General features: G+C 41.3%; 1 protein-coding gene across 1 annotated transcript; it reads right to left on the reverse strand.

Moving 5' to 3' along the window:
- Positions 1-405: 405 nt before the first annotated feature.
- On the reverse strand, positions 406-12,934 carry wdr36 (WD repeat domain 36). Its single transcript, XM_085278822.1, has 22 exons — positions 12,663-12,934; positions 11,831-11,858; positions 11,638-11,738; positions 11,194-11,311; positions 10,969-11,101; positions 10,485-10,539; positions 10,259-10,391; positions 9,992-10,167; positions 4,637-4,757; positions 4,418-4,483; positions 4,050-4,139; positions 3,826-3,968; positions 3,622-3,739; positions 2,941-3,106; positions 2,731-2,839; positions 2,570-2,649; positions 2,374-2,481; positions 2,020-2,251; positions 1,440-1,559; positions 1,248-1,329; positions 702-889; positions 406-604 (listed from the first exon to the last, which is right to left on the reverse strand). Exons 1-22 carry the CDS (start codon positions 12,807-12,809, stop codon positions 455-457), a joined length of 2,664 nt encoding a protein of 887 aa, XP_085134948.1. The 5' UTR covers positions 12,810-12,934; the 3' UTR covers positions 406-454.
- Positions 12,935-13,160: the final 226 nt, after the last annotated feature.

Raw genomic sequence — 13,160 nt, forward strand, 5'->3', positions numbered from 1 at the left:
CTATTTGCAATAGGAGATGATACCATCCCATAATCCACAGAAATGTTCATGAGACAGACTCAGATCACAAAGATGTTCATTAATTGTGTTTTTTATTTCCTGAAAGGCTGATGAACCCACAACTGAACTCTGAATGTCACGCTTATAAAAACTGCTCAAACATCTCAGTAAAAACATTTGAGTGAAGTAAAGTATGCATTTTGTAGTCCAATTTCTGGATATTGTAGTTTTTATAAGGCAGACATCCACTGTGTAGTTCAAACACCAAACCTCTCATTTATTCTCCTTTAGATTGAGATGTTGCCATTGAGATCATGCATTAGGAAAGTGATGAAGAAAAGCACATCAGCACTGAAATCTTTCATTAAGAAGATTCATTGAATGGTTGAAATAAAAACACAGAAGAAGAATCCAAAACAAATTTATTAGAATACAAAAAGTGTATGTATGTGTGTCACAGCAGGGCACTCTTTGCGTATGAAAGCAGACATAACGATTGGTCAAATGATGCTTGTAGCTCCGCCCAACCTTTCTCCAACCGGGACAAGAGGTGGTTCAAAGCTTCCATGGCGGTGGCGTCCTGTGATAAAGAGCGAAGATGGAGCTAAAAAAAACAAAACAAAAAAAGTTAGCAGGAAATCGTGAAGAGACTTCCACAATAAAAGATGGCACAGTTGACGAGTGTGTTCTGATTGGCTAACCTTTAGGAAGAGCGCCAGGTAAGCGTGGGCTAGGTCAAAGTCCCGCCCACTGGCCAACATGCTGTCAATCATCTGAATGAACACTAGCAGGAGCTCTCTGGCTCCACCCCCCTCTGGAGCCAGAGAGTTGAGCTCAACAGAGAGCGCTGCTGGCCCACAATCCTTCAGGAGACGCAGCGGCTGATCAACTGCAGAGAGAGTATTGATCTCTGATCAGAACTCAGGTTTGTGTTTCAAACTTTGATGAAAACCATCTATTTATACTCTGATAAAATACAAAAGTATAATGTTACGGACAATATCAGATATGGACTAAAAACCACAAAAACGTCTTAATCAATCACTGGATAATTGATTCAGTTGCTGTCATTTCAGACTCTCCTCAGGTATAAAAAAATTAAGCTGTTTTCTTTCTTTATCGTTAATTTTGTTTTTCTGTCAGCTCAGTAATCAGCTTTTATTTTGAAATTCCGATTAAATACCAGCTTTAGATTTTAGTATTAAAAAATAAAAGCATGAAGGTGAGCCAATCCTGTCCCAACTCACATGATCCCGTGGTCAGAGCTGACTCCAGAGTGCAGATGAACTCTGACCTCTGAGAGAGCACGCCCCAGTTCAGCACCTTAGACTGAGACACAGGAAACACGACTTTATTTACACATGATTAAAGTGCACATCCTCAGTTTGGACTAAAACATACTCGGGTCCCGATGTGAGCGGGTCCCAGGCATATGTTACCTGTGTTTCGTGCTCGGTTTGTGTTTGCGTCGCAAATCGAGGCGTGAGTCCGGGAACTGTCGGCAGGAAGAAGGGAGCAGCAGCTGGAGCAGCAGGGGCCGCCACAGGTTTATTCCTTTTCTACAAACACCAAATCACACAGGTGAGAGGTTGTTACATGATCAGTACTCAATCCTTAGAGACCATCAGCTGATTTGTGATCATGTAAAGAATTAATCTGTTCATGAGCTGACTCATCACACTCCCAGGTGAAGCTGGTATGTGGAAGAATCAACAGTATGTGCTGCAGGGAGGTTTTAAAAAGAAGCAGACTGAACATGAAAAAAACAAAACATAAATATTTGATTTAATAAATACAAAGATGGGACTGGGAATCAATCACAGTCAGGTTTGTTCCTTTTTCACAGGATTATGATGTTGTTTTTATTTTTGGCAACAACCCAAGTGAAAAAGTGATCATTTCACTTCACGTTTTAACTGCTATCACTGGTTCTTATATTTTGTCCTCCCCACTAAAATGATTTTGAAATCAAGGACCACAGCTGCTCACAGTGTTCCTAATAAAATGACAGTTCCTCACCTTGATTTCATCGAGGTGCAGCAGACTCTTCCACCGAGACTCTGGCAGCAGAGACAAAGTTACAAGCTCCGCCCCCAGTTGTTCAGCTGACTGATAGACATCCTCCTCCTCCTCAGAATTCACCTCCTGTTCTGTCTCCTCCACCGTGACGCCCGGTAAAGTCTCCACAACTGGTTGGTAGTCAGCTGGGAGGGGGCGGAGCCCCACAGGCCCACACAGGCTCTTATTGGTCCTAAAGGAGGACAACTGCACTGTGACTGGCTGATAATGGACTTTCATATGACCAATTGTGAATAAGAAAAAAAGCCCCTGATTGGTTGCTGTAGCAAAGGCTGCATTGTGATTAGTTCATACCAGAGGTAGAGGCCCAGACTGTCAACGTGAGTTGTTGCGAGGAAGTCACCTGTCGGGGACAAGGACACACTCACTGGCGCCGTGGCAACCAGGAAACAGTCGACTAGACTGAGGATAGAAGAAAATGATGGATCTGATGATCAGCTAATGTCTCTGATTAGTTGTCCCAGTCACTCATTAAAATTTTCAGTCTTACCTTCCAGAGGGGAGGTCCCAGGCACGGATGGTACAGTCCATTGCCACAGTAACCAGCCATCGGCCATCAGGGCTGAATGTCTGAGGAATAAAAACATTTAGCTTCCTGTTAGCATACTGTGTGACGTAGTGTATGTATGCTAACACCTTCATCCAACCCACCATGTCGTTGATGTTGCCGTGGTGACCTGCAAATTTCCTAACGACTCTTCTGGTTTCTATGTCGACAACCACCAAAGTGAAGTCATCCAGTGCTAATGCTAGCATCCCACTAACAGAGAAACAGAGTGAGCAGTGTTAGGGAATGGTAATTGTTAGCATTCACTGCAGCTAATCATGCAGTTTATTAGCATCATGCTAGCTCCTAGCTACCTTTCCCTGTGTAGCTTCATGCTAGCCGGCGCAGCATTTAGTTTCATCTCTTCTTCCAGCTTCTTCGATTTGAAGCGCCAGAATTTCAGCAGCCAATCAGAGCCTGTGGTAAGGGTCAGCTGGTTCAGGGTATCCGTGGCGATGCCTCGCACCACACCATTGTGAGCTGGAGGAGCAAGACACAGGGGTTAACCTGTTACTATAGGAATTTCTGAGCTTCCTGCTCGAAAATGACACCCAAGTTCACATTTTAATCCAGAAAATCATTAATCAACATATAAACATCTTCTGTGCAAAGATTTATGCTTCTGAAGCCAAAAAGTGCAAAATGACAGCACTATTCAGGCGTTGTGCAATTATTGACGAGGTCTCTGAGAGCTAACAAGCCATTGTTTACAGTGTTACATGAAGTGGGGTTGGTTTGGGGCTCCATTGTTTGTGCTTAGTGGACTTTTTAGCAAATACGCAACTGCTCTTTTAATCATCGCTTGTTTTCGCTGTGTTTGGTAGTTGTAGAAATGATTTATATGAGCATTTAGCTGAGATTCTAAGATTTCTGTGTATACATGTTCATATTTGCATAAAAGGCTCGATAGCATGACAGATTAAACTGCAGTTACCGGTGGCTTTGGGTTAATAAAATGAGACAGTGCTGCAATCACAGGAAAAAGGTGAACACACCTTTCTCATCGTCACCGTAGCAACCCCGATGCAGTCCGGACTGCAGGTTGTAGACGTCCACGCGGCCACAAGATGACCCAATTACAACAAAGTTACCACAGGAAGTGATGTCAACAGCCTGGGAGCAGAAACAGGAAGTCATGTGACCCTCAGAGCCATCCAGGAGAGGAGCTTAGAGAAACACAGGTTTAAAGATGCTATTACCGTAGCAATGGCACCCCTCCGTGAGCCTGGTGGTTGCAGATGGTGCGCTCCCATCGTGCACCTCTGGTAGTTCCATGTGGTTGTTGCTAGGCGATCACGATGACATGCGACGATGCCGTCCCAGTCTGACTGACGAGTGACAGCTGTGAACAGAAAAAGGACAGTGTCAGCTTTAATGGAACGTTTTCTGTATGGACTTCTGCACAGCTTGTCATAGTGCTCACAGGAGGAGAACGCTGTGATGGCAGGAAGTCGCAGTTCCTCATACGTCAGTCCTTTCTTCTTCTTCTTTTCCTTTTTTTTGTTAACAGAGCCTAAAAGAAATAAATATAAACCATACTCAATTAAAAAAAAGAAGATTTTTATTAAAGCAGCAGCATTTAGTGTCCAACATGAAACTGCAGTGGGTGAAGTCAGGAGGATGTTCTTAGCCAATAAAGGAAATAGGTCGAACAGTAAGAGTTCAGTTTTCTGTGTCATAATTTTTGTGTTATTGTTATCGAGAGGCTGCCGACAGACACACTGAGTCTGAGAAAGCGACTCTAAAATGTCATATTTTTTGAACAGAGTCTGATGGGAGGGCTGAGCTTACCATGACCCAGGTTCTTGTTGAAGCGCTCGTGGACGGTGGAGAAAGACTGCAGTGTCCCATCCTGACCTGCAGGGCGGGCAAAAGCAACACAAAACATAAATATAAAGAAGTTAAAAAAATATCAGAAAATATAAACAGCGGGTTCAAAACAGGAGGACACAGAAAAAATAAAAATGGTACAATAAATAAAGAAATATGTATACTATCATCTGATCTTACCTGCACTTAGGATGTTTTTTCCGTCATTGCCATGGTGATGAATGGTGGTGGGCGGGGCGCTGTGTCCCTGACGGATCCTCAACAGTCTGGCTCCGCCTCCTTCCTGATCAAAAATCCACACCTGAGGGGGGAAAAGGTTTTCTACTGTTTTATATTTTGTTGTAATTATTTAATTGAGAATGTTGCTTTTCATTATTTTCTTTATAATATAAGTTTTTTTTTATATTTTCCTCAATGTCTGACTTTTGTTGGGAGTTTTTTTTTTTTGCTTTGTTTTTATTATTACTGCAGTTCTTGTTTATACTTCTTTTTTTGTTTATTGATCTCTGGTTTTAACCCTCTGGTCAAGATGCAGTGACTCAGAGTCTCAGTTTCAGCTTGTGTCGAATGCACAGACTTCAAACTATATACCAGTTTTTAAATCATGTTGATAGGCCACATAAAACTAGAGTTATCATAAAAAATAAAAGCAATGTTTTTTTCAAACAGTGGTGTTTACAGCGGGAAGAAATGGTAAAAACAGTGTTTTCTATGGACAGCGTTAGCAAACGCTCTCCGCTTGGGAGTAAAAAAAGAAAAAAAACACCCCTTCCCTGTCTATTGGTGTTAAAGTTTACCATGTCAACCAATCAAAAAAATTCTATGGCAACATGTGACATTTGGTTGTTTAGGAAGAGGGGGAAGTTTTAGGAGCGAAACCGGCGAGAGAGAGAGAGAGCGAAAGAAAGAGAGAGAGCGAGTTTTGATACGTGAGAGATTTGTGACATTTAGCGTGTTTGGAGGCTGTAGTTAGTGTGTAGTGTAGTCATTGTTTTGTTTTTTGTGTCAGTTATACTGCTCAATGTCACAGTTGGTGCAAAAAAGCCACCAAAGGCAGAATGTATTGTTAACTCTGTCTCCAGCTAAAAAACAGGAGGGCTGATCCACCTCCTGCTGTCAGACCTGCAGGGTTTATGCCTGTGGTGTTCTCCTCGGTCTTATAGTGGACAGAAACTATCTTTTGGAGTAAACAATTTGTGTCCCTTCTTATTTGATGCAAAACACCTGATTGTTCCTTAAATAGTTTTAAATGGTTATTTAAAAACAAACAAACAAACAAACAAAAAAAAACAAAAAAACACCTGAGGCCTTGGCTGCATTTTTAGTTAAATAGTACTATATAACTTTGTTGTTTGCAAAACTTGTGCAATGTACAGTTTGTATTTGCATTTCAAGTTAAACATGTTTGTGGCTTTTACAGTAAAAATTATAACTTTTTTCTACTCGGATTTTATGTTTTTTGTCTCAATTTAGATCAACTGTGTTAATACAGTATGTCAAAATGAAAAAATAACTCTACAATCTGATACCAACTGATACCAAACAAGGCAAGATGAACAGTTTTTAAAGGTGAAATATGGAGAGAAAATGAAAAGTAGCCAAAATTGGCCAATTATACCCTGGACCCCAGAGGGTTATTCATCGTAGTCTCTGATTTTAGTTAGATTTAGTTATTATTTAGTTATATGTAGTTAATTTTAAAAGTTGTATTTTTGTTGTTTTTAAATGGAATCACTTTATTCAGGGTTCATACGCCTTTTTCAGGATCAAATTCAAGCACTTTTTAAGCACTTTCAACTAGGGCTGCTCAATCGAATTTTAATCTAAATTACGATCTGGGCTTTCAACGATCATTAAAAGTGACTGAGCCGATTATTAGCCCCTCCCTCGTGCTTTACTCTCGCGCTGCTCCGTGTGGCAAATCGAGTGCACCTCTCTGCGTTTCGAACACGTGTCACAACAATTAAGAGGACCCGAGGGAAGCTCGGAAAGCTAAGCAGAAGTTATTTGGAGAGGAGAGTGACTGCCGCTGGTTGAAAAGAGAGGTAAAAAAACTTCAGTGGTGTGGAAACATTATGGGTTCGCGGAGTCAGACGTGGATCAAGTACACACAGTGTGTAAACTTTGCTACAGTGTCGTAGCTGCACCACAGAGCAACACTGCAAAGTTCACGAAACATAGATGTTTACATTTTTCATTTATGTTTTATATTGCAAACATTTGCACTGTTATCAGTATTTGCACACTATTTTATATTATTTTTTGACAATCTTTAAAGCCATTATTCAATACATTGTTATTGTTAAATAAATATCATCAAATAATCGAGATCTCAATTTCAGTGAAAATAATCGTGATTATCATTTTTGCCATAATCGAGCAGCCCTACTTTCAACGTCCCTTTTCAAGCTTTTTAAGCACATCCCCCCCACCCCTCGTAAAAAAAACCCCAAAAAAAACAAAAAACAAAAAAACAACTCGCATCACCTCAGTAAGACCATGTGAAAATTAAAACAAATCAGGGTGAACTTAAACACCTTTGTTCACCTTTTGTTAAGAGATAGTAAAAAAGCACCACACAAAAATACTGCAAAAGGAAACGGTCGCCTTATACACATAGTGTATAAACTCAAAATGCACATTTCACTTAAAAATTAAGATGTGAAAATGTGAACGAATCAGCTTGTTTGAGATGTTCTTCTCCTGTTGAAAAACCCCCCAAAAAGAAATAAATAAGTCTTCTCATCAGATATTGATGCTTCTTTCCTGTGTGACAGAAAATAGGAGACAGATGTTTGTTTGTTTTTTTAAGTTAATTCCCAATAAAACTGTTTTATTGCTAACTACATTGCTGTCTGTATTAATGCTGAAGTCCTAAATGATCATGAATCATGATCATGATGAATTTGTGCTAATAACATCATGTACAGTCAGACAGGCATGGAGAACAGCACTGACTGGGAGGCTTTGAACAAACATAGTTCAATTCAACATATCAGACTTTAAGAATGCACAAGCATCTACTTAAAATCTATTTAATTTATCATCCATGATATTATTTTGTACAATTCCAATGTATTTTGTATCTCCCTTAAATAAACAGGCAGCCTTAAAGTATGAAATATTCATATACAAAAACACATAAATGTGTGTACTGTCTCAGTGGCTGATAGTGTCCCACAGGCCTCAGTGTGAGCTTGCAGACATTTATAATGTTTAAGTAGTTTAATGTGTCGGTGCTGACGATAAACAAATTTTGAATGAAAGCCGGGGAACTTTGGTAGCACAGAAACAAGTGGCTATTCTTTGTGACCATATGGATCGGTCCCTCATATTACCATTATTTCACCCAAAGGCACCAAGTTAATACTCAAAAAAGCTGCAGCAATACACACAAATATAAACAGTACTTGGTGACAACTTTGCTTTTAGCCTTTAACCCCATGGGGTCTATTGGCCGTTTCTGACTACTTTTGATTTGGCCTCTATATTTCACCTTTAAAAACTGTTTATCCTGCCAATCTGTTATTTATTCATTTTGACATAATGTGTCAGCACAATTTATCTAAATTCAGACATAATTTAAAATACGAGTAGAAAGTGATATTTTTGACTGTAAAAACCACAGGCATGTTTAAGGAATCATTTTCATAACTTGTAATGCAAATTGAAATTGTACATTTTTTAAAAATATGCACAAGTTTTGCAAACAATGTCATATGGTACTATTTACCTAAAAATGCAGCCAAGGCTCAGACGTTATTCATATAACCATTATAACTATTTACAGAAAACTCAGGTGCTCTGCATCAAATAAGAAGGCACACAAATTATTTATGCAACTCCAAAAAATAGTTTGTGTCACTATAACACAGATGAGAACAGCACAGGGCAAACCTGCAGGTCTGACAGCAGGTGTGTCACTCAGCGTTTACACTGCAATCTGCCTTTGGTGGCTTTAAGGCAGCAACTGTGACGTTCACTAGTAGAACTGGCACACAAAACAAAACAACAACTACACACTAACTACACAAGACAACACACTAACTTGAGACTCCAAACACGGAAAACGTCACAAATCTCTCACGTATCAAAACTCTCTCTCTCTTTTTCGCTCACTCGTGCTCTCTCACTTCCCCCTCTTCCCAAGCAACCAGATGCCACATGTTGCCATATCATTTTTTGATTGGTCGACATGGTACATTTTTCCACCAATAGGGAAGAAGTGTTTTTTCTTTTTTCACTCACGAGCAAAGCGTGTTTGCTAGCACTCTCCATAGAAAACGCCGTTTATACCGTTTCCTCCCAGAGTAAACGCCACTGTTTTATTCAAAACACATCGGTTTTACGTGGCCTATCAACACAGTTTAAACACTGGTATATAGTTTGAAGTCCGCATGTTCGACCCAAGTTGAAATGGAGACTCTGGGTCCGTCGACCCCAGAGGGTTGATCAGAAAGCCTTAAGTTAGCTAGTTATGCATCGGGCTAATGTTTAAAGCTTTCACTTGAGTAAATTAACACTGCTAACTAACGTTAGCTAAGTTCACAGCATATTCCATAATAGCGCTGCCATACTGCATCACACTCAGTTCATTTCAATCATTTCTCCAGTGAGTTTGATAGCAAAATAATAATCATAATTTTAAAAAATGGGGCAACCGTGGCTCAGGGGGTTGGGAATCGCATCTGTAACCGGAAGGTCGCCGGTTCGATCCCCGTGCTCTCTGTCCTGGTCGTTGTGTCCTTGGGCAAGACACTTTACCCTACTTGCCTACTGGTGTTGGCCAGAGGGGCCGATGGCGCGATATGGCAGCCTCGCTTCTGTCAGTCTGCCCCAGGCTGTGGCTACAACTGTAGCTTGCCTCCACCAGTGTATGAATGTGAGAGTGAATGAATAGTGGTATTGTAAAGCGCTTTGGGTGCCTAGAAAAGCGCTATATAAACCCAATCCATTATTATTATTATTATTATCATTAAAATAGCGTGTGTAACGTACGCATACTGGAAAATTATTTACTAGAACTCACCTATCATGCGACTGTCGTTTTCCATCAAACACTCATTAAAACAGCAACCTGCAGGTATGTTAGCGCACTCATCCTCGACTGACCGAGGGAGGGGCGGGGTCACACGTTGAAACAGATGCAAGGCAGCCCAGGCGGAGAAAGTTTGCTTTTACATTTTGCGACTCATTTTATTTCTCTATCTAATAAGAAAACTATTCAATCAGATAGTTGTTTGTGGTGAATGAAATACAGTTACACTTTCAAGCACTTTTAAGCACCACATCTGAAATGCAAGCATTTTCAAGGATTTCAAGCACCCGTACAAACCCTGTTTATTCTTGTAGTTTCATATTCTATTTTGTTTTTACACTTTTAGCTGTTTTAATTTTATTTGCTGTCGTGGTTTTTGTTGTTTGTTAGTGGGATTGTGTTTTTTAAATTTTTCTTTAATATTTAAAAATAAAGTTAAACATTAGAAAGTTATCAAAGGGTTTTCATAAATCTCTCTCGCTTGTTTTGTTTTTTACCTTGATGGCGTTGTCGGCGCCGTTGGTAACCAATATCGGCTCTCCTTGCAGGAACGTTACCCCGGCGATGGACGTTCTGTGGGCGTGTCTGTGCTGAGTGACGAGCTGGTGACGTTCTAAATCCCAGAATGCAATGTGGCCCTGAGGACTGCCGGACGCCACAATGGGAGGGCCGTCTGAGAGACAGAGGTAAAGATACGGTGAATACGTGAAGAGAGACGGAGCCAATGGCAGCGAGCGCCACGGGCATGACATCATCACGTGTACCTGTTCTGAAAGAGAGCGATGTGATTGGTCCCCAGTCCTGTGTGAAGCTCATCAATGTCTCGTCCAGTCGGATGTTGTGAATAATGATGCGACCTGTTGCGGTGCCAACACCAACCACATCCACCGCAGGACTCTGGAAAGTTAAGTGTTCATTTACAAATCTTTCAAAGTAAAAGAATCAGGTGTGTATTTACTTCCAACAATAAAAGTCTGTGAAGTTCCTGACCTGCTGCAGAACTGTGACTCCTGCTGACCAGCCAGCAAACGTGAAGAGCAGCTTACTGAGGATCAAACAACTTTATTAACACCTCATCACTTTAACATTAACACTGACGCAGGAATATGGATACACATGTAGCTTACAGTATTAACATCAACAATTTAAATATTTATTTAAAACACATGTACGTGTGTCACTTTTTATAAAAGAATAAAAAACGTTTAAGATTTTAAAATAATTTATTTTTGACAGCATGCTGCAGCAGAAGATACTTTTGTAAGAGACTAAGGCCCACAAGCTGAGACAGTCGAGGCTCCTTTGAACATGCTGATGGTAGTTGTGTCATTGTTGTGTCATTGGTGTTTGTATGCACGTTTTACACAGCGACCATCACAGAGACATGGAAGGAAACCTAAAATCAGACAGACTCTCGGGGCATTTCTGAATGTGTGTTTCTGTCAGTGTTCAGAGTCGAGCGCTACACCCTTACCTGGTCTTGATGTTCCAGAGCTGCAGTGCACCCTGGGAGCTCCCCAGGAGCACCTTGTTCAGGTAGGTGCTCGGGTGCATCATGGCCGATACGTCAAAGGTTGATGGGTCAAAGTGCAGCCGCAGGTACACCTCTGAGAGGCAGAGAGAGTGAGGCATGATGGGTAAGAGCACATGTATGCTACAGTAGGTGAGTGCAGGGCAAGCCACACCACTTCAGACTCACCCCCACTCTGGACATCCCACACGATGACATCACCGCCGCTGTCAGCAGAGATCAGCTGATCACCCAGAGGCAGCAGCAGGCGCACTTCCTGTTCATGACCGTTGTAATGCATCACCACCTGTACGGAGAGCAAACTACTGGTTCATTTTTATTTTCTGCTCGTTTTTATTATTTTATTTTATTATTTAATTTAAATTTATCTGACCATAAAGAAAAAAATTATTCAAATAGAAATAAAACAGATTTTTTAATTAGTTATTTAAATAACATTTAATATTTTGTTTTCTAATTTGAATTTCAGAAAAGCAAAAGCACCAAATATTATAAAGATTTTTATTGTTTTTATGTTTGAAAATTAAATAATTTGTTTAACTAAAAAAAAGTAGTCAGAATTTAAAATTAAGAAAAAAAAAAGATGATAATGTTTGGTTACAGTTTTGGTACCTCTTTGTTCCTGGCAAAGGCGCTGATGAGCCGTCCGGTGGCGGCGAACACCAACATCCTGTCGGCTGCCAAACAGGTGATTTCATCTGGTAGGCTGTTACCTGGACAACAACATCACAATTTCATTACAGTACATCACAACAGAGCAGCCAATCAGAGAGAAATAAAATAAAATAAAAATCTAAGTACTCACTGACAGCAACGATCCCCAACCTGTTCACCTGCAGGAGACCAATACAGATCATCAATAATCAACAGATATCAGCCACAGCATTCAGGTTATTTTCAGAGTAACAGGCGCTCAGGATGGACTCCACACAGGAAACTGATCAGAAATCCGCAAATTAAACAATACTCCTGATGGTATCAATAAAACCTTCATCGCTGATCCTCTTTGTATGTCTCAGTCATAACAAGATTATCATATCACTGAAGGATAACTCTTTACAAACCACCCTGATTAAACCTGGGTCTTAAAATGTGTTCAGGCTGCAGGTGCACTTTAAAAAACCTACCAGCAATCCACCAATCAGAGCATAGATCAGTAATGAGTATAAACAGAGGGAGCTCAGACGCTCAGATGAGGATCAACATCTTCTGATGAACATGGTTATGAAGCTCATTTAATACCAAGCTGGTTTCTTGAACATGCCAGTGCATTCACGGCACTCTAGTAAGCTCCAGAGTCACCAGATCTTAATCCCTCTCAGCACCTTTGGGACGTGCTGAGACATCTGTATCATGGATGCAGCTGACACATCTGCAGCAGCTGAGTGATGACATCATGTCAACATGGACCAAAATATTTTAAAGCCCAAAGGAGGCCCATCCCGGTACCAGCAAAGTGCGCCTAATAAAGTGGGCGGTGAGTGGACATAACGTCATAACCTAAAGTAAAGCCACCGTAACCCCGTGTGTGTTTATAAGCGGTTATAAAGTCTCGGCCTTTCCCCGTCCTGCAGGCGGTGTTAGTCAGGTTTACACTGAGTGTGAGACTGTGTGTGAGCACGTGCGGCTGTTCTTACGTTGAACGTGTGGAAGCTCCGGCCGACCGCCGTCACCACATAGGACTCCCGGTGCTTCAAGTGGTACCGGAGCGCGTGCGGCACGTGGTTGGAATAAAGTCCCAGGACCCGGAAACCGGAGAACAAAGAGCTGCCGCCGGCCGGCATGTCCGCTCACCGGAGAACAGCACACCTAAGAGAGCACCGAACAGACAGGGAGACACAGGTAAACAGCAGGCACCGCGAGGAGCCGCAGAGAAAACACACACGAAGGAGCCACGAGGAATCAAGTCCGGCAGGAAACACATCCCGCCGGCTCAGCAAGGTTCCGCTTCGGCTCAGTGCCGCCACCTGCTGGACAGAAACAGGACAGAACCGTGAGCGCAGAGTCGGAACAGGATGAGAAATAAAACTTTGCAATATTCTGCCTGGTTTTCCTGGTTTTATGCCGAAGGAGCTCGAACTGTGAAGGAGCTTCAGATTTAAACAATACAGAAAAGAGTTCTCTGCATAATGTGA

The sequence above is a fragment of the Mchenga conophoros genome, linkage group LG7, assembly GCF_057382185.1.
Source record: "Mchenga conophoros isolate Kocher_MC1m ecotype Shallow Benthic linkage group LG7, M_conophoros_male_GT1.1, whole genome shotgun sequence".
In the NCBI taxonomy this organism is placed as follows: domain Eukaryota; kingdom Metazoa; phylum Chordata; class Actinopteri; order Cichliformes; family Cichlidae; genus Mchenga; species Mchenga conophoros.